This window comes from Sturnira hondurensis, unplaced genomic scaffold (assembly GCF_014824575.4).
Source record: "Sturnira hondurensis isolate 20B ecotype Veracruz unplaced genomic scaffold, ASM1482457v3 Scaffold0002638, whole genome shotgun sequence".
NCBI lineage: Eukaryota > Metazoa > Chordata > Mammalia > Chiroptera > Phyllostomidae > Sturnira > Sturnira hondurensis.
In genome coordinates, this window is record NW_028075269.1 from 5,066,965 (window position 1) to 5,089,975 (window position 23,011).

Genomic DNA, 23,011 nt, shown 5'->3' on the forward strand with positions numbered 1-23,011 from the left:
AAGTAAGCTCCATTTTATCTCCAAATATGAATAGTGGGTGTACTCTGAACTTTATTCCACCCCTGCTTTTCCTTCTAAGACATTGGTGGTCGTATCTGTCATATTACAGCCCAGCGGCCATTCACATAATCTGAGTAATGACTCCCAGTCCCACCCTTGTAGTAATGACCCCCAGGTTCTCTTCCTGGTCTCCCCTGCACTCCCAGGTGCATCCGGTAATGTTTATATCTAACGAGATCATCACCTTCTTCTGGCCGTGGTTAATGACTCAAGAATGTATAAAATGAGACTTTTGCCAGTTCTCCTGGAAAAGAGATTTGTAATTTTCCACTAACTATGAATCTTGGAAGATGTAAGGAATGGAACTTGACCACTCTGGCTACCACATGAAGCCAATACTATGATAATAGAGCAGAGGGGCAGAGAAATTAAGATATCAGTGTTGTCATTGAGAGTGTAAATTAAGCCTGACTCAACAGAACATACTTTGGAATGTGATTCAGTTGAGATACGCTTCTCTAGCTTTATCTTTTCCAAAGAGTTATAACTGGTCATAAAAATGTTACTATTCATCTTTACTTAGACCATACTGTTTATTTTCACTTAAATGGGCTCAAACAGTAAAAAAAAAAGCAAGCAGCCATCAGTGGATAGTTCTCAATAGTTGGCATAAACATACCATGGCTGGTTTGGACCTCAGATACCCTAATTCTGAGATAACTGGGTTTTGCACTGGTGTCCCCCAATTTCCCCAGTTGATTAAACTCCGATAACCTACAGTAGAAATTTTCTAGTTAATATAGGCTTTCTTGTCTGAATGCCCTAGGCCACTTCCCCCTTTCTCTGTTACTGTGCTCCATACCTGCCAAGGAAACCACTCCTATTTGAAATTCTGCCACAGGGCCTTCTTCTGGGGGAACCCAAACTAAGACCAAGACTGTGGGGGACATGTAATGTCAGTACCATACCCTGGGATTTGTCCATTGGGGCCCTCTCTAACTCAAGTTGCTGTGTATGTACCTCTGCTTTCCTGCCTTTATGCTCCAGTTCTTAGAGATCAGCGTATGGCATCCCAGGGCTACTTCAGAGCTATCCAAGTGTCCTGGAAAGAGGTGACTTTATATGTAGGAAGGTGAGAGAAAATGGAGGCAAGAAAGCATGTCTGGTGGCCATACAAACAATCCAGGGGAGGGAAAATAAATGCTTCATCCCTTCAGCCTCTTAGGCTTTTGGCCTGTGGATTCCTATCGTAGCTAGTTCCCTTCCAGTGGTGAAAGAGATCAGATCAGAAGACAGAGAACTTAAAGGTGCTTAGTAATTTTGACTAAATCGGATTCATGATTTTATAACATTGGAAATGTCGTAAAACAAACAGTACACACAAATTGATATCCTACCAGATGGCTACCTTTCTCAATTGCTTTTTTTGTTCTAAGTCCTGGAGTTTAAAAAGTGCCCTGCAGATACACAACTGTAAGGATCTTTGCAAGTCACATATCTGAAAAGGGTTTTATACCCAGAATACAAAAGAACTTTTCTGCAATGTGACAATAAAGGCAAACCATCCGATTTTAAGAATGGGCATAGGACTTGGTAAGCATTTCTCCAAAGACAATATACAAAAGTTTAACAAACATAAAAAGGTACTCAATATTGTTACTCTTTTTGCAATGTGCAAGCTCTGAGTCAAGTCAAATCACCACAGCTTTCAAGTGAGGTCTCCCAGAATCTGTCACACGGGTCCCATGAGGACAATTGTCTGAGAACCAGTCTTCAAGGGGGGATCCAACCCTACTCTGTCTCCCTCTAATAGCTGCCAGGCTTTTAATTTTCACTCTAATTGTGGGCTATTATATGTTTTAAACATGTTCCGATAAAATTTATTTAGTTACTGATTCTTTTTTATTTTTTAATTACAATTTATATTCAATATTATTTTATATTAGTTTCAGGTGTTCCAAAATCACATACCTCACAAAGTGGTCCCCCCGATGCTTCAAGTACCCACCTGCACCACCCCCAGTTACCACAGTATTACTGACAATACTCCCTGGGCTGTACTTCACATCCCAGTGACTATATGGGCTATTGTTGTAAAGTTAGTCTGGAGCTAAAGGATTAGATGGGAATTAAGTAAGTTACAACACCGCAAAACTTGCTGTTTTTCATGAGATTCAGCCATTTTTCTTGATTAAACTCTGGGATTTCTGTACACCTTTGGCTCATTTCCAAAGTTCTGAAAAAGTTCATTCTGACCATTGTTTGTCAGTTTTCTTGTTGTTTTTTTGTAAAAAAAAAAAAAAAAGATTTTTCAGGAGATCCTCAGTTTACCAGTTTTGATGACAACCCTCCCCCACTCTGCAAGCAGAATGACAGTATAGTATGGACATCAGGAGACTTACTTTGGGACAGGATGTGTGCATAGTTCTATGCCATGTTCTTACATGTGTAAAGTTGTGTCATTCCTACTGAAATTATGATACAGAATATTACATCACCGTGGGGATTTTTCTTGTGCTACTTTTTCATAACCACATCCACCCCTAATGGCACACCTCCACGATTCCTAGACCCTGCTATCCACTCATCTACCCTGGCACCAATACCATCTGTCAGAAGAGGTCTCCATTTACCAGGAACCGTGCTTCCATGATACCCTGCTACACTCAATTTCTGGCGGGGAGCAGCTGACAAGCCTCTTAAAAAAAAGTAATAGACTTTAGAGCACAGCATAGCAACTGGGCAACCATCTTTCATGCTCCCTGGAGTCAGAGAGCTGACAGGCTCATTGCCACAGCTGCCAAAATCGGTAAGAACAGGTGTAATGTCTGTCTGCCATTGTTTTATCCCCAGCACTTGGCACATAGTATTAATAATACTTTACTATGCACCAAACACTGTTCAAAGTGCTTTTTGTGTAGTGAATCACTTCATTCTTACTATAATCTTATGAAAAAGTAACATTATTGTCTCTTTCTTACAGATAAAGAAACAAAGATATAAAAAGGCTAAGTAATTTGTCCAAGGTTATACAGTTTATAAATGACAGGCAGGCTGGGTTCTGAATCTTCAGACATATATAATATTCTAGCAGGCACTCGATTAATTTCCATTAAAGACATGAGTGAAAGAATGAATACAAAATAATTCTTTTCTCCTCAAATTCATTGTTGAAAGAGCATTTCCAATTCAATCTTAATTTCTGGTGAGAGTAGAAAAATAAACAGACTAAAGTAATTAAAGCAGGTCTAAAGGGACCCCCTCCCCAATTATTATTAGCTTCAGCTTTGTCCACAGTCCATCTCAGATGAGTTGAGAGAGAGATTCTACTTCACGTTTATAGAAAACTTGAAGCTTTAGAAACTAAAATTTGGCAAAGATACTCTAAACTGGAGTAAAATATTATCACTTTTTACTCCACCAAAGTAATTTTTACTTAGGTCAACAAGGGTTAGCAAAACGTTTATAGGAGATTTGACCAAAGTCCATTGGCAAGAAAAGTCTGAAATACCTCTGTGTATCAAAAGAATACATAGAATGATAAATCCCAAGTGCTAGGTTATGTGCTGATAAGTCCCCCCAAATATTGTGGAAGATATAACTTTGCTCTTTGTCCTGTGACCTTTCGTATAACTAGAGCTACGACACAGCTTTGATAGCCAGGCAGTGTCTTAGGATTCTCATCTCTTCTGGAAGGTGTCTGCCCCAGCCCGGCTCATGCCAATACTAAAACAATACCGCTGCAGCGATAAAACTACCTAGACCAGCTGTAATTCCTGTCTTCCTATGCGAAAGAAAGAAAAGCAGAAACCATTCCTTTGCATTTATATACTGTTTAACCTGTTTTGGAACTTACATTAGCCGCAGGGGATTGCGAAGCAGGGCTTGGGCTACATTCATTTGGTCATCAATAGAAATCTTTTTTAAAATTGAATTTCACTTTGCAATTATTACATCATCAGCCATTGTGGGGTGTTAGACAAAAAGTTCTGAAAGTCCTTGTTTTCCATTGAAAATATAGTGGACAATGCTGTTCAGATGATCACAGACTGTCTGTCCTCCTCATAACATACTGAAGAAAAAACGTGTCCCTGAGGCCCAGGGACTGATCTGAACTGAGCTTTTCCTCAGCAAGCAGGTTTTTTGGGGGGGTTAATTCTTTTTTTCTTAATAGATTATCAGATTCTTGTGTCTTTGTGTTTGTCTCTTTTTTAGCTGGTAGGAGAGTCAGAGGCAAATTATTACCAACCTCTAATGAAATTAGAGACCACATAGCCTGCATTCTGCATATTAATTGCACTTTTGGATTCATCTTTTCTCCAAAAATACTTTCCTTTTTTTAATATCTTCTCAGCTTTTAAAACCCTATTATGTGTATTTATTCCTTCCTGAAACAACAAGGTAATATATTTTTATAATCAAGGAGTTTAATCTGTTATTCCTGGCATTATGTAGGTCCACTGTGTGGCATCAAAAAAATAAGCAGACTAAGCTGACTAAGTAAAACTGAAAACATAAGAATATATCTCTAATGTATTCAGCTGAAACAATATTTATTATTTATCACTTCAACCAAGCATCAGGGGAAAAATTTAGGCTGCATGAAGCCTCGGTAGTCTTTCATTTGGGGCTCATTTGAAGAAAAATACAAAATTACAAATATAGAATTAGAAAATAAATAATAAAATAAACTAAAAACAAATTATAATTTTTAAAGAGACAAAAATAATAAAAAAATACAAAGTCCAGAAAAAAGAGCACCTTTTAAGTAACTGCTTGACTTGACTCTGTAATTCCTTTTCTTACATTTTGACTACATTCTCCTTGGATATTTTTTTAGTGTAGTTTTGTAACATTTCCTACAGAAAAAAAATGAAATAAACTCACTATTTCCTCAAAATTGATCAAACATTTAAAATTATTGTTTTCTGTATTTTTGCAATTTGTTATTAATATTGCCATGCAAAAATGTAGGATTTCTATGAAATGTGGGAATTCTATTTTGATTCCCCTTTGTATATGAGCTATGTGATATCACTGCATTTTCTGGTGCAGAAACTAATTTTGAAACTTCTTTGAATTGATGTCACTCATGTACCAATCTGTTACCATAACCATAACTGTAAAAAAACTAAAAAGTATGACAATGTGAGCATTTTTTTTGCATTCCTTTCTTGACCTTGTAGAGTCCAGGGAAAATGAGGGATTCTAGCTCTTAAACTTTATTATTTTCACCATAAATTTCTTCTGCAAGCAATCGTCAAGGCATTTAACAATTAGTTCAGCATTACAGAAGCTCATAACTGCTAGTAAAAATTAGAACTAATAGAGCCCGCATCTTCCTGGAAAATGGATTGACCTTTTGTGAGAACCTACTAAGGCAACCCTGTACTAAGCACATTTTAAAAAAATGAACCCATCTTTGAATCTACTTAATAAATACTTAAAAGCACCGACTTTTCAGTATACGAGAAATCCGTCATCACAAAGATAGACTAGGTACCTTAAAATGAATGGGGGATACTAAACAAAGAAATAATTGATTAAAATAAATAATCAATAAATATAATACACAATTAAACTAACAACCGCAAATTGTAATTAGTGCTCTGAAGGACACAAACAAGGTGCTATGAGGGAAAAAAGGAAACTAGAGTTTGGAGACCAAGCCTAGATCAGAAAAGCATTATGTAACCTCAGACCTTCAAGATGAAAGAGAACTAGACACATGAAAAATGAAAGACGTATGGTAAGGGGTTGGGGAGTCATTTATGCAAAGACCTCCATACTTAAAATATCATGACCTGTTCGGGGCGACTGAGAGAAAAGCATCGTGCTGAATGGAGTGGTTAGGTGGGCGGTATGACCTGGCTTGGTATGGGAGGCACAGGCACCTCCCAATGGCTGCAGTCTTGAAGGCCAGGGCAAGGAGGGTTCCAAGTGCAGTGGGAGCAATTTCACGGTTGTGTCTGCCGCCGACATGATATATTTTCCATTCAGTCTATAAAGTTAAATGTCTGTGGGCAGCAGGGAAGTGGCGGGGGTGGGGGGTGGGGGTGGCAGTTAGGAGGCTGATCTGTCCGTGTGGGAAGGAGGTGAACCGCTTGCACTCCGTAATAGCTTACAGATGAAGCCGACTGGCAGACAATAAATGGTTAATGGCTGGTGAGTAAGAATGTGAGTCACAAATCTGATGTGGAGAAAGACTTAGGGAGAAACAGATTTTGTTAAATCCTGAAAGCCACCCTCTGAGGTGAGTGTTTTTTTACTCATCACATGTGTATGAACGTGAATAATAATAAGAGAGCTTTAACTTTCTTTGTATCCTTCAATTTAGAAGTGTAAGAATATAACTCAATTTTTATTGGATTTATTGTCTTAAGAAATGCACATTTTGAATACTGATCTTCCTTACTTCCACTAAGTTTTTGGATACTTGGAAGAGCTGTTGTCAAAGAACCTATGAATTGCACAATGATTGTTAGAGCGCCCTTGCCTTCAGAATTTCCACTAGAGGGCGCTACTACAATGCGTTTTATTTTCTCTTTACTGTGTTAAATTTTTGATAACTAGGGTGATGTCAGTACCTACCAGTTACCTACAGATTTAACCTTAATAAAGTTTACTCACTGTGTAATCTTTTAGAAAATTGTATGCTCCTTTTCACAGTAGCCTAGTGTCTTGATCAAAACTTTCTGAAAGGAGAAAAAGTAGAAAATGTAGGAAAATGTAAAAAAAACAAAGGGGAAGAAACTCATGATTTACATAATTGGAAACAAATTATCTATTTTAAACTGTAGTGAAAGAAGAATCTGAAAATGTTATAGTAAGTAAGGCATACAAGATTATATAAAACTATTGTTATGATCTTAAGGTGTATAAAAATCACATTGTTGTCTTATTGACTGTGCTCTTTATTTTTTATTTTAAGTGACTCTCTAATAAATATTCAAATACAATTAAACGGTACTTTTTAATATGGCCCACAAATCCATTTTTCATCTGAAGGCACACATTATGGAAGACAAATCTTTTTTTACCACAGCAAGTTTTCAAAGCACTCGAGGGTACCTCTAATTTAATACATAACACAAAATACGCATAAACATAAAAACAATAACAGCAAGCGGTTGGGTGCCAGTCGACCTGCTAATTACTTTACACAGACCCAGAATCTTGTGTAATCACGTCTGTTAGATACGAAGTGTTGGTTTCAGATGCATACAGTTCAGAGCAACCCTGCAGCGTCCCTTTCCTTTGTCATGTGCTGAATCATGAAATGCTGCGTAAGGGCAGTAGCGGCAGCCTCGCAGCGGTGCATGGAAAGGCACGAGTGACAAAGGCATCGCTCAAAGTGGAGTCCTCCCTAAGGCGCCCGCAGATGAGCGCCCTTCTAGAGAAAGCCCGTGTTTCTAACTTGGGCCTTGGGATCTGACGCATGAGGTGTTGTGCGTTATGAAAGGCCCTTGCGTTTCATTTGTTGCCTCCTGATACCAGAGAAAGTGGTAAATACCACCTTTTGAATTGGCTGTGTTCCATCCTAACAGATGGCTATTAGCTTGGCCTGCTGGGAAATCAACCTTTTGTTGTCCATCTAAAAATAAGCAGGTCGGTTCACCACATCCTGAAGTTACAATTGGAGAATGAGCCTGGGGTGGGGTGGGGCGGGGCGGGGGGCGGGGGGGTGCCCCAAAACAGAATGTGAAAATACACTCCAGGGAAGAAAACGTCCTTAACCACAAAAGATGTGTATTTGGTAGATTTTAACATTTTTGTATTTGGAGCTCATGAAAGATATCATTATTTTGGAGTGTAAAGGCCTGGGACGTGTCAATAGTTAGCTCAGGTTGTGAATTCTGGCTACACATTGAAATAATTTGGGAAAATGTTAATAGTCTCGGATGCCCAGGCCATACTTCATACTAATTAATTCAGTATTTCTGGGATTGAAACACAGGCATTAGCCTAGGCAATTCCAATGTGCAGCCAATTCTGAAAATCATTGGTTGTGAAATGGTGTTTCCCAAACCCTTGCAAAAATCACCCTGAGTTCTTATTAAAATATAGATTGTGATCCAGTAAGTGTTTAATGCTGCCTGAAATTCTCAGAAAACGGTAATGTTGCTGTTAACACACCATTCTGCATAAGGAGAGTGCCAGGCAATGTGGGTGGGCTTTCCTTTCCATGACAGGTATAGAGCTCCTCAAACGCTGAATTCTAAGTATTCATTATGAAGACAAGTCTCTCCGCAGTTATATAGTCTGAAAGTACTTTTCTCCTTTCTTTGGGGTTATCCTTCTACTTTCTTGATAATGTATTTTGAAATACAAAATTTTTGAATGGATGGAATCAACATTATCTAGTTTTCTTTTATAACTTGTGCTTTTGATGTCCTACCTAAGAAATCACTGCCTAATCCAGAGCCACAAAGATTTATTCCGACACTCCTTCTAAAATTTTAGTTTTAGTTCGTATTTAGTTCTATGATTCAGTGTGAGTTTTATATATGAAATTAAGCCGTCTACCTTTATTCTTTTGCATGTGTATAACCAGTTCAAGCATAGTTCTTGAATAGATTATTCATCCCAATTGAATTGTCTTAACACCTTCATTGACAATCAATTGGCTATTGAAATAAAGACTGATTTCTAGACTCATATGTCTAACCCCTACACCAGTTCTAGAGCGTCTTCATTACTGTAGTTTTGTGGTATGTTCAGATAATTGGAAGTTTGAGTCACCCAGTTTGTTCTTTTTTCTCAAAATTGCCTTGGCTTTTCTGGGTTCTTTGCATTTCCATGTGAATTTTGAAGTCGACTTGTCCGTCTCTGGCACACCCACATGCACACTAGCTGGAATGCAGATAGAGAGAGCACTGAAACCATTGATCAGCCTGAAGTGTTGCCATATGAATGTTAATTCTCCAGACCCATGAATGAGAGACTTATTTCCATTTACTTACCATTTTGAAAATTTCTTTCAACAGTGTTTGCAATTCAATAGCACAAGTTTAAAGATATAGGAAGGTAATTCTTTTGTTAAATTTATGCCTAAATGTTGTATAATTGCTCATGCTATTGTTAATGAAATTGCTTGATAAGTCTTAATTGTTTCTTAGTGTATTTCTTAGGGTTATATACATAATTGTTTCTTAGTGTATTTCTTAGGGTTATATACATATATACATATGTGTGTATGTGTATCTATTTTATTAAAGTGTCTATATATACAGATAGTTTTACTTTCCAATCTAATATAAATATAATCTAAAACTATATATAATATAAAAGGAATGCCATATTTATTTTTCTTGACTAATTTTTTCTTGCTAGAACCTCCAGGAAAGTGGGAAATAGAAAAAATGGTGGATAACTCTTCTTATTTGTGATCTTAGGATAAAAGCTTTATTCATTCACCATTAAGTCTGTGTTAGCTGTGAGTTTTTTATAGAAACCTTTTCTAAGGTTAAATAATTTCTCTTTTATTCCTAGTTTGTTAGATATTTTTATCATAAAAATCCTGCAGGTTATGTGAGGTTATCATCTTTATGTGCATGCTTGTGGAGGTAGTCACATGACTTTTGTCTTTTCTTCTGTTAACATGGCTACTGTGTGGGCTGACACTCCCAAATTACAGCAACCTCTTTTTCTGGGGAAAAGAGTCATGGAGGATCATACCCCACTAGGTCATGGAGTATAATCCTTCTTATGTGTTGCTGGATTTGCTTTGCTATTATTTGGAGATTTGTTGAGGGGTTTTGCATCCATATTTACAATAGAGTTTGGTCTTTAGTTTTATTTTCTTGAGTGGCATTTGTTTTTAAGTATCAGGTAACACTGGGCCATTAAAATTAGTTGAGAAGTAATCTGTATTCTTCTATTTTGAGAAGATGTTCTGATGTAGTAGGATTAATTTGTCTTTCTATAAAGTGTGCTTCTTCTTGTGTATAAGTTTATCTGCAAGAAACACTAGGTGAACACAGAAAACTGCACCCGACTGAAGCCAACCACTAGGGAGACACACCACACTCACAGATATGCACCCTGCCCCCTACACCACACACGTCTAGCAGCTGGCCCCGTCCCTGTGTGCTATGAGCCTCTCCCGTCCACATTGTCATTACAAATTCCCATCGGGTTTCATTCAGATAACCCTCCTTCCACCCCTTTAAAATCGACAACCCTTTCAATGTCCAGTTCCATGAGCAAACTTTCGGTCTCTGTCAAATGTCACCTTATTGTAGTATTTTTTGTATATGTTAGCCATTAAAAACATACAACTGTGCTTCCTTTTGATGAGGTTTCAATTTTTAGGTTACCTAAGTTTTTGAGTGTTGTCCCTAACCCCATTTTACAGTAATCTGTAGTCTTAATTGTGCATTTTGCATAATGTGATTTTTAGGTGTATGGATATATTGTTCTAGCAAAACTATTTGTTTCTGAAAGGATTTCAAGTTATTTAAATACTATTGTCTTGCTTCAAAATTAAAACCACAAATGCCTACCAGGCCATGGTTTACCTAATTTTAAAACCCAAGAGGGTTTTTAAATTCTGCTCCCCTTTATTCACTAGTCACTAAGAAAATAATGTATCTTAAGGGCAAAAAGGTTTTGAAGCCAAAATATCCATATATTATTTTTGATTTAGTTCTACTTAGTGTTTTCAAACCTAACTATGCTTAAGAATTATTGTACAAGTTTATGAAATAAAAACTATATATGAATACATAAAGGTGTTTTTAAGTCAGTTTGGCCCATCTATTTTTTTTTTATTTTACAGTGATTAGAAATGAGTCCATCTAACATTCTGCTGACTAGCTATATAAAGTTTTGAAAACTGTTAAAGCCATTAGGGGTCCCCAGCCCTTTTGAAAACTGGATGAAAATTACTGATCAACTCACCAGAACAAATATATTTTCTCATGCACAAAAGTTCTGAATATAAATTTAGAAGATTAAGAGAATCCCCCAAACCCAGTTATGTACCTGTAGTTAAAACAAATCTTGCTATTGTGGAGTTCAACATGATTTCCCTTGGAAGTATGAGCTATTTTATATTCATTAAATTCTAAACCTTCAGCACCAACATTTGTAAGAAAGAAAAAAATAAGTATATAGTAAAACCAATGTCAATCGTGTATATAACCCTCTTGTGCATTAACTCTTACACATACAGCGCTTCCTGACTTATGTCAATGAGCAAACTTATTGCCATTGACCAATATTAAGTGGCCTGTGTGTTCTGGGAACACACAGGCCACTTAATATTGATTTTATTTTCTATTTTATACATGACTTTCCACCAGGTATTTAGTTCCAGGGTTTTTAATTAAATGTTATAATGACTATAAATCTAGTGGTATGTATCTTCATTTATATAAGCATGATGAACCAGGTGAAAGTTTGTTCCATATTTTATCAATGGGCCTTTGCCAGAAAAGAACATATTACTTAAAATGTTACACAGTAGACTATATATTTTACCTGACGCAATGCATTTACAGGCACCTTTTATATAACACCCTCTGTGGTACAAGTTCATTGGTTAGAGCAGAAACTACTAGTGGGTAGGAAGGGCAGAAAGTATCAGTTGCCAATTCAAGAGTGTTCTCTCCTTCATACTTGCTCATCCGACTCTTCAGATACGAAGAAGCAATCTGCTCAGCGTAAGCGGGGCTGTCTGCCAGGACCATGGATCTGAAGCATGATCTGTTGTAGCAATCCGCAGTAAATTCATTACCCTACCTTTTAAGTAGGAAAACAAGAAGAGTGATTGATGGGATTGCTCTGAAACTCAGTCTGTCACCCTGTTGTTTCAATGCCCCGTCTTCTTTAAGTCCTGAGTGGTTTTCCACAACTTGGTTCTGTCGTTGTGCCCGGTTGCTCTATCCAGATTTTACATTACTAGGAAAATATGCAATCTATGCTTCTGTAGTTTGTTGTTGTTTGTTCGTTCATAGATCATCTTGAGTCTGGAGAAAATCCAAGGATTCTATTTTTGTCCCTGTTATCACTGTTGTTGGTGTCATTTGTCACTGGGTTGTTTTGTAGTACAAGAAATCCTGGGGTGGGGAGAGATTATGTTATGGAAATACTGATGTATGCAGACCGAATTTGCCACACCAAGAAGGATCTTAAAAATCACCCATGCAAACCCATCATTTTACAGATGGAGAAACTGAACCAGAAGACAGAAAATGTAATTAACCTTTCTTGAGCATCAATTGCATATCCATGTGCTCAGCATACCTTGTTAGATTATTAAGTGTAATCCCCGAGACTGGCATTGCTAATACCAATACATAGGTGAGGAAACTGGTTAGATAACTCAGGTGGCACAACTGGAACTTCGGTGTCATTCCCCTAAATATTCTTGGCTCCCTGCCGTGGCCAGTGTGTGTGATCACACTTCAGCGTGAGCACCCCTGGGTGGGGGTGGGGGGGTGAACGAGGCTCCAGGGAGGTGGCCTGTTGCAGAGAGGTGTGGGAGGATGGGGTCCAGAAGCTGAAAGAACAGGAGTGGAAAGCGACCTCTGTGAGAAGAAAATGTGTTTGAAGGACTGTTGTCCACAGTGTGAGAAATTGAAATTTATAATCTTTCTTAGGGTTCAGAAGCCAACTTATTCTGAATATATAGTGACAACCTCCATCCTCTGATTGTATTTTCAACATGGAATTTAAAAAACGGATGGTCATTGAGCTGTTTTCAAACCCCTATCACTTCAGGGTTAATCTGCAACAGCTACTGTGCTGGCGCTTTGTAGAACGTGACCTCTCAACCCTCACAATAGCACGGGGTTAGGTATTATTATTGCTGTAGTAATTATCATTACCACTCTCCAAACGGGTAACAAAAGTCTCAGTAGATTAAGCAACTTTCCCAGGGTCACACTGCAGAACTGATGGAACCAAGATGTAGCCCCTGTTTCGATTCGATCACTTACCCAAAGACTTTGCCCCCACTGGGAAAGAAAGCCTGTCATTTACCAGAGTCTGATTCATCATTCTCTGAAACTCCAAAAATTGAAAAATAGTGTATGCCTCTGTTTTTTCCTTCTTCCCTTTTTCTCTGTCTCTCCTTCTTCCTTCCTGCATGCCTTTAAGAGGCAGAAATATTACCCTGGCTGGTGTAGCTCAGTGGATTGAGTGTGGGCCTTCGAATCAAAGGATCGTGGTTCGACTCCCAGTCAGGGCACATGCCTGGGTTTCGGGCCAGTTCCCAGCGGGAATGCACGAGAGGCAACCATACGTTGATATTTCTCTCCCTCTCTCCTTCCCTTCCCCCTCTAAAGGTGAATAAATAAATAAAATCTTTTTTAAAAGAGGCAGAAATATCTGACACAGTGGGTGCAGAGTCATCAGTTGAGAACCTTCCATTTCTGTCGTTTCTCTAACACACGCTTTAATAATCCTCTTGCAATAAACTTTTGGCCACAATCAAAGTCATTTGAGTCAAGAGACTAATGGAAAACAGCAAGGCTAATAAAAGGCTTTAAATGTATTTCATCAAACTTAATGGTAATGTGTAGTAAAAGAAGTTATGGCTGTTTCTTTAAAAAGTCGTTTTAACATTACTTACTTCTATAAAAAGCCAAAACGTGAAACAAATCAACTCATTTTTCCATCAAATACTAGATCAGACTGAAATTATCAAAGATGTCTTATCTCTGGGTTTATTCTTACAGATTTTATTGTTTGGAAATAAGTCTGAGAAAACAGGCCAGTGAATACTCGGGGCCAAGTTCCTCCCTTTGCCCACCCTCACCCACACCTCCAGCTTCTCTGCTCTTACTGAGATTGTTGTTCCTCCTGCTCTCAGTCTGCAGGGCCGATTGTGTTTTCACTTTTGAGACTGGAAATGCTCTTCTGAGAAGTACAGTCCAATGCTAGTTGGGAAAGGGAATGGCAGACAGCTACTTAAACACAGTGCTGCCAGGGACGTTGTTCACTGCCTGAATATGCGGGGTTTTTAATAAAGAAAAGAAAGTGAATTTGCTTAATATTCCCTGTAATAAAGTGGCAGTGGGTAGTAAGATCACCGACCTTACATACATTGATTTCTATATAAAGTGTTTGGGGTGCCAAAAAAAACGAGCTCTTATTCCATAAACGAGTTTATTAAAACCCTAATGCCTTGGGCAAGTTAGCAGTTTCTTTCTGAGTCATTGAATGTAAAAGAAAAGACGACAAAAATGTTGAAATGAGATGCCAGTGCTGGCGCTGACCTTAGATGAACTGACCTTCCCTTTGATGCAACATACTTACGTCACTGACATCGAAGTCATGTCTCTGGCTGACCAGTCCAAAAGGGAGAGAGAGAGTGAGCGTGCTGTCCTGGTGGAGTCCTGCCTGTTGCTCACACAGACTGAGCTCCTCCTCCAGCCGGGGATGGTTTTACCATGAGTCTTGAAGGTTTCACTGATGTTAAAGGTTAGGGGAAGGAAAGGGGTCGGTCGTTCCTGCTGGTCTTATGTTAGGTGATAGAAAATCATCACCTAGGTGAGAAGTTGCAGATGCTTCTATTATATTTCACTGCAGTGAGTAATAACTGAAGAAAGATAGCAAAGGTGCTGATTCGGTAGGTACTCCTATTTTCAAAATGAGTAAGGCCATAACAATTTTTTAAAGTTTTCATAATTTACATATAAACAAAGGAATCAGGTTTCACCATGAAAAATAGTATTAGCTTCCAAGGCACATAAATATGGCTTTGCTCTGAGCCCTTGAGTGTCAAGAACTGGAAGCTGGAACATGTGTAAAAATCGTCTGGAATTCCTAAGGCTATGCATGAACCCTCTCTACAGCTACTATAATTCACAAATGTTCAAATTTTATTTGAGGAGCTCTAGGAATAAGAAGCTACAACCAAGGCAGCTCATTCCACATTGGAAAACTCATAAAATTATATTGGTTCACATATTTAGTAGGTGTACTTTAGGTGTTACTCGATGAGATTAGTTTATATAAATTAGTTAGCAATTACTAGTTATGCACTATCCTCTAACCAAATACCCCCTGTTACCTCAACTATTCACATGCAGATTCCTTTTTACCTCCAAGTATTTCCTTTTCTTGCCTTTAGATATGGTTGGGCATCCCCCTTCACCTGACTGACGTCTTTCAGGAACATGTTGAATTCCACTTTATAAAGGGCACATTTCTCAGTAGTGAGTATTTCCGTCAGTACCAAGAGCAACCAGTGAGTGTCACTGTTCTAACACAGACAGATGCCGGTTTGTGGTGCTATAGTGATGAACAACATCACTGCAGAAACCATAAATCTTGCCATTGTGAAAAGCACGGGCAGTGGGCTGCCTGAATTCAGAGTCCTTTTATTCCACCCACATACGCTACTGTACATTTGGGCAGATTTATGATGCCTTTTCCCCCCCTCACTATTCTACTTCAGTTTTGCAAGAAGAACATTTATTTTCCTTTTCCTTCAAAATAAGAGACTGGGCATTTTCTCCAAAAAGCTGCTACCACTCAATTATTTTTATGGTCACAAACAATTGCCTTGTGATAAAGACTATTTCTGACTTTATTTCAATCATTTACTAGATTGATTATATGTATTAGGGGAAAATAATAATTCTGAGTATACATTTGCACCAGGATTTCTGCTAGTCACTCCGTGTCTATTATTTCTTTTGATGCCACCACAATGCAAAGAAGGGATCGTTGCACATGCTACTGTGTAGTCGTGAAAAGAGACTGAGAGACATAAAGAGCTTGACTCGGAGGGATGAAGTAAGTAACACAGCTGACGTCGCAAGCCAAGACTGCCTGACACTAGACCCCTATTTTTCGCACTAAACCCTCCTGCCCTCAGACTACACATGCAAAAACTGGAAACTTAGACATCAATATCTCAATCCTGGAACATGTTGGCATTTTAATAGCCTCCATTGATGTCACCTCTGTTTTCCCTGCCAGAATTCTGAAACAGTTGAGAAATAGAGCACCAGAGATTGACAGGTGGCTATCAAAAAGTCAGATATATAATTTGCGAGAGCTAGGGGACTGGATCTTAGAGGTTTGACCGAGTGAGACACCCCAATTTCCTCTCCTTCTGACCCTGAGACCTACCCATCAAATAACTGACATGGCCAGGAAACCTCAGGCAACTCCCACAGTGTCAGATACCAGATTCGGCGGCAGGAGGGAGGGCAACAGAATAAAATGCAGCACAAGGGAGAAACCACTGAAACCAAGCATTGGTTTCAAGCATTGGTTTCTCCCAAACAAACTTGAAAATCACATAACCCTACTACTAAATGAAAATTTCCCCAAGGGAAGGAAGGCCAGAAGTGTACTCCACCAAAGCGTCTACACATGGCAACAGGGGGGTATAGAAAAATGGTCCCCTGAGAGAGGCGTTTTTATATCTGTCAGGTCAAGCAAATTATTTTAAGCTTTGTAGCGCTTGTTGTCAGATAATAATTTCAGGGATTTACTCTGAGTGAAATGGGAGTTCATTGAGTGAAGAGTTTCAAGCAAAGGAGTTCTATTAGCTAGATTTCATTTTCAATTCCTCTACCTCATGTCCATTTACACTCAAACCCAACCTACCTTCAGCTGAGATGGGGAAATTTTGGGTGAATATGGTCTGAGGGCAAATATCAGAAAGTTCATTGATGAATATTGATTTTGAACGTGATTCTTTCGGATCAGATGGAATGTGAAGAAAGATATGTGATGTATGCCTGGAATCAAGGAGAGATAGCTGGCCTGGAAATGTGCATTGAGGAGGTTTACCCATATAGATCATGTTTAAAACCATGAGACAGGATGAGATCCCCAAGAATAGGGAATAAAGTTAAAGACGAGATGGGTACAAAGATTGGTCCATGGGCCTATGGGGAGTTAAGAGGTGAGAGGAATGCACAGAGGTGCTGAGAAGGAACATGTAGTGGGGTCGGAAAAGAGCCAAGACAATATGAGACCCAAGAAGCCCCATGAGAAAAGTACACCAAGGAGGAAGGCACAAGAAATTATGCCCCAAATGCTTGGTGCCCCTAATAATTATGCCCCTACTATATCAATAAGCTGCAAGTGGAGAATTGATCACTGACTCTGACGACAAAGAAGCTGGTGGGGACTTTGGTAATCTTAGCAGAGTTACAGGACAAAAACCATTGAAGAAGATTAAAGAAGTGGAATTAGAAATAGTGACTATTGACTTGACTTTTTAGGAATTTTGAAGCAAACAAGAACACTTAAATTGAGAAGAAGCCACCAGGAGAATTAGATTAGAGAGATTAGATTAAAATTAGAGAGATTAGAGTAAAATTTTTAAATTTTTTCTGTGTTTTCAGGAATTGGAGCAGCATGCTTGTATGTTGATGGGACTTACCAACTAGAGGGAGGAGCAGAGACTGGATTTGATTCTGTAAAGAGAGAGGGCAGAGGAATTATTGGGCTGATGTTCCAGGGTAGCTGAGAGGGATGGTAAATACTGCCTAACTAGAGGAGATGGGCGTAGATGGAAGTGCAGTTACTTTATCTGATTACCAAGCAGGAAGTCAGAATATATGAGTCCAGATGCTGGTAGGTGGGTGAAAGCTGTGGAAGTTTTCTTCAGATTGCTTGAAACTTCTCAGGGAAATCGGAAGCAAAATCATCAGCTAAGACTGAGGATTGGAGAGGAGGTGGTAGAAGGTGGTTTGAAGTGATAGAAATAAAATATGAAATAGTTTTGTAGGGGAAATAAAAGGTGACCAGGGAAATCTATTTTGACTACTTGACAGAGTTAAGTACCCACCTGAAGTTATTGTTACAAACCTGAAGCAGGTCAGTTCCCATGTTGGCATGTTTTTACCTTCCAGTTTGGTTTAACTACCTGGGATAATGCATGGACTACACGAACACACATACACTTCATATTTAAAAAGGAATTTTTGGATCTCCTCTCTTATATTCAAAAGTATTTTTAATAAAACTTATGATCATGTTACAGCTCAACCAGAGATGTTTTTAATTGAGTTGTTATTATATTTTCCATTACCACATACCCCCCTCATACCCCTTCCCCCACAATCACCACACAGTTGTCCATGTCCATGAGTTCTTTTTTATTTTTGCTCAATCCCTCCAACCCTTAACCCTGCTCCCCACAGCTGTCATCCTGCTGTCTAGCTACGAGTCTGCCCTCATTTTCCTTGTTAGTTCAGTTCGTTCATTAGATTCCACAGATGGGTGAAATTACATGGTATGTGCTTGTCTCTGACTGGCTTATTTCACTTAGCTTAATGTTCTCCAGGTCCATCCATAGTGTTGAAAGGGGGTAAAATTTTCTTTTTATAACCAAGTAGTATTCCATTGTGTAAATGTTTCGTAGTTGGTATGTTTAAAAATAAGGATTCAAAGGTTTGATACCACGTCTCTGAGGCAATTACTAATATTTTTCTTTCTTTTGGCTTTTTCCTCATGCAACATTGATTCTGATTTCAAGAACAAACAGAAATATGAACAAAAACAGCATTGTGAACTAACATAACCAAGTAGATATAAAATTTAAATGATTTTAACAATCAATCCCATCCCCCTTAATACATATAGGACAAGTAAAGCCCAGGGGAGAGAGAGGTTGGTCTATGGGACACAAGATGCTGTATAGTTAGTTCTACACATAGAATTTTCTGCTTGAATGTTACCTTATTTGTTTTCTTTAGAGCCAGATCAGAGATCAGACTCTGCCTTATGTTCTCCTAGGACCAGGGGGTATTACACGTTCAGATTTGGGCAGTCACAAAGGAACGAACAACTAGGAACTTTCATTATAAATATTTTCCTACAGAACAGGTGTGTAGAAATTTCGTGCTAATTCCCAGCAGATGTTCCACCTATCTTCTGTTATATACTCAAGAGCTTAGCTCCAGCAAAAGTAACATATCCTTGCATGATATTCCCTCAGATCATCATTAGAAAAAATGGCACTACTATCACCTGGTTACCTCTTTATTTTCTTAATTACCTCTTCACGATGTTGAGTTTCATAAGATGTACCAACCCGATAGAAAATGCAGAATTACCATTAGTTCCCCTTGTGATTACCTTTCTAGTTTCATTTGGAATTTAAAAATATAGACACATGGAGTCTTGTCCTACCTTATTCATGATCTTGTAACCTTGGTTAAGTAGGCCTTGGAAATTCTGGGCCTCATGTTTCCTAATCCAGTAGATTATATTTCATTAGGTTTCTTTGGAGAGTTGGAAACATTTCTGCAGGACTGCTTATTTCAAAGGAATTACTATTTCTAAATGGAGGTGTTACTTAGAAAATTGCCTTTGAAGGTAACCTTGGAGCTGTATCTTAAAAGAGAAATAGATTTTCCATGGACTTGGTGGCTAGGCAAGGCATTCTAGGGACAAAAAGACAAATTGACTAAAATTCCAGAGGCAAGGAGGAGGTAGAGGTTCAGGGAATTCTGATGATTCATCCTGAATATAAAAAAGGACAGGGAGTGAGGGAAGGGAAAGATGCAGCTTTTAAGCTTGGGTGGGCAGGATATCAGAAGAGTGCGTTACTCACCCAGGGAAAAATGTAACCGGAAAATCTAACCATTCTAAACTCTTTCAAAGATGACAGTGAAAGCAGCTTGCATAACAGCAAACAGAACCTACCCACCTGCTTCGTTTCTAATGCAATTAACTGAAATTCATGTCCTCCTACATACTTTCTCATAACTAATTTGACCTATACCACAGAGTAGTTTTACAGCAGCTATCGTCAACATCAGAAGTTATTTTTAACAATAATTTTCTACTGTCTTTCTGGTCTACTGAGTTTCTAAGCAATTTTTTTCTTGTTCTTTTGTTCCCTCACACAGGCTTGCAAAAATGCTCATCTCATCGTGGGCTTGAGAACAGCGTGTGGGCTGCCAATGGCACGTATAATGAAGGTGCGATTGAGGATGGGGTTTCAGGCAATCCTATCACCTTTGCTCTTTAGACTTCAGCGTCTTTGTGGGGTGTGAAGATTTAACACAGATTTGCAGTATCATAGACACATTATTAACAACAATGTACCTCATCATGAAGTTTGCCAACCACATTCCCATCTCTAACTTAGCTCTACTCTAAGGTTCTAATGAAATTGCTTTTACTTACAAATATCTAATACAAGATTTTACATACAAAAATATTTGCACCACTTGTTTTTAAGAAATGTATTTCCATTATAAAATAATAACCTGGTAATCTCATAGTAGATATTAATAAATTAATCAGCAAAAGACCACTATGAAAGTTATTTAATACACACCTATAGCTTTTAGGATTTTTAATATAGATTTTATATGGTTAACTGTTTATATAGATATGAATATACACATATTCATACATAAAACAGAAAAATGCCTTCAAAACCCACACACTAGATGAAATCAGGTAAAATAAAAATATACTTAGCAATCAATTCCTTCCTGAGGTCCAGTCCTCAAGAGAACAAGGCTATTGTTTAACCAATTGATTGCTCAGTCAATTAAAGTGTTAAGGTTAGACAGAGAATAGGTCATTCACAAGATGGATGGTTCAAGCAAGGAAACATAAAAACAGAGAAGCAAACGTTGACAATACTTGTTAGAAAACTTTTGTAGAAGAATTTACTTTGGCCCACAAGATTCCCTGTCCAACACCACACTGAGACAAAGATCTTGAACCTTTGCAGCCTAATGCTGTTAACCTTTCAAATCATTACCTTGCCTTGGTTATAGGCTTGACAGAATCTCTTTTCCAGTGTGTATGATACGGAATTGTGTGTTTTGAGAAACAAATGTCCTGGATATATGCTGTGATTGCTAGTTCACAAAACAGTATTCTTTTCCCTAACATAAACATAATTTTATTAGCATTTTATTGGTATGATTTTATTCCAGGTTTATTGAGATATTTTTACATATAACATATGTAAGTTTAAGATATATAATCTGATAACTTAATACATGTATGTAACATGAAATTATATACATGTATTAAATAAGCTATATCATAAGGTTTTCATTAATACCTCCATCCCCTCACGTGATTACCTTATTAGTGGTGATGACTATAAAGATTTGCTCTCAACAACTTTCAAGTATATAATGGTTTTGTTTATTACAGTCTCCATACCTGTGCTTTAGGTCCCCAGAACTTACTCATCTTTATTTGAAAGTTGTACCCTTTGACCAGCATCTCTTCATTTCCTCCACCCCCAGATCCTTGTAACCACTATTTTACTCCCTGTTTCTACTGAGTTTGGCTTATTAATATTCCACTTATAGGTGAGAACATAATTTGTCTCTCTCTAACTCATTTCACTTAGCATAATGTCCTCAAGGTCCAACTATGTTCTCACAAAGGGCAGGATTTTCTTCTTTTTTATGATTGAATAATATTTTAGTGTATATATATATATATATCATACTTTTTAATCCATTCTTCTACTGATGGAGATTTGTGTTTCCATATTTTGGCCATTGTGAATTATGCTGCATTGAACTTGAGGTTTAGGCATTCCTTTGATAACCTGTTTTTATTTCCTTTAAATATATATCCAAAAGCAGGAATACTGGATCATATGGTAGTTCTATTTTTTCTTTTAAGTTTTGAGGAATCTTCAGACTGTTTTCAATAGTAATTGTGCCGATTTACATTCCCACCAATAGTGCACAAGAGTTCTCTTTTTCTCCATAGTCTCTCAAACACTTGTCTCTTGTTTTCTGTTTGATTTTTGCATTTGAATAGCCATTCAAACAGGTGAAAGGTAATATCTCATGTGCTCAGTGTGATTTCGAGTTCCATTTCACTGATAACTAGGGATGTTGAGTACCTTTTTATGAATGTATTGGCCACTTGTAAGTCTTTGGGAAAAATGTTTATGCAGTTGTTTATCCATATTTTAATTGTATTATTTTTTGTTCATTTTTCCATTGAGTTGTGTTAGTTTTTAATATATATATATATATATATATATATACATATATATATATTTAAAGATTTTATTTATTTATGTATCTTTAGAGGGGAAGGAGAGAGGGAGAGAAACATCAATGTATGGTTGCCTTTTGTGGATCCCCTGCTGGGAGCTGGCCTGCAGGGAATCAGCCTGCAACCCAGGCATGTGCCCTGACTGGGACCTGAACCTTGATCCTCTGGTTCGAAGGCCTGTGCTCAATCCACTGAGCTACACCAGCCAGGGCTGTTTTCTAATATATTTTTTATTGTAACCCTTTGTCAGATAGATTGTTTTACAATATTGTCTCTGAGTTTGCAGGTTATCTTTGTGTTTTGCTGATTTCTTTACTGTGCCGAAGTTTTCTAGTTTGATGACGGTCCACTTGTTTATTTTTGCTTTTGTTGCTTTGACTTGTGTCAATTTTTGTGTTATCCAAAAAATCATTGTCAAGATCAATGTCAAGGAGATTCCTTTATGTTTTTTTTCTAGTTGTTTTACATTCTCACGGCTCATATTTAAGTCTTTAATTCACTTTGAATACTTTATGTAAGTGGGGTAAGACAGGAACCAATTTCACTTTTACATGCGGCAACAGCAGGCCAACTTTTCTCTGGCATAAAGTTTGCTATGATCTTCCCTCTTTACTGTTTAACATTACTTACTCTTTTGCCTCCAAATGACTGTCTTCTAAGTTTGTACAGACCCGGAGAAAGGATTATGGAATTAAAGTTAACAAGGAGAAATGGTAACTCAATGAAGAATTACAATGAATAAAAACAGGCTCATGGATAATATTAATCACAATAAAAATATTAGGAAGAACTGGTATTTCCTGATTTATTTTATGTATCAAGTGCCTCATTTAGATTTTTGTGTGGGTTCACTGATTCCTCCCAGCAACTCTATGAGGCCAAGACTACTGTCATATACAGGTAAAGTAAATGAAGATTACTTATGTGATATGTGGTGTCACTTGTTTATAGTCTCGCCACTTCCACCCTCCTAAGGGCCTGAACCAGAATTTGAAAGTCCAAGCCTGTCTCCTGAAGAGACAGAGCTGTTGACCATTCA

General features: G+C 37.9%; 1 protein-coding gene across 2 annotated transcripts in view; it reads left to right on the forward strand.

Annotated features, from left to right (window-relative positions):
* Window positions 1-23,011, forward strand: part of ANO3 (anoctamin 3) — a 292,127-nt gene that overhangs the window by 54,734 nt on the left and 214,382 nt on the right. The window contains exon 2 of one of the 2 annotated variants that reach the window (XM_037040409.1): window positions 19,833-19,904. The exons of the other annotated variant lie outside the window; for it this stretch is intronic. Coding sequence (XP_036896304.1) covers window positions 19,833-19,904 — 72 coding nt within the window. The remainder of the gene's footprint in view (window positions 1-19,832; window positions 19,905-23,011) is intronic. 2 annotated transcript variants of the gene reach the window in all.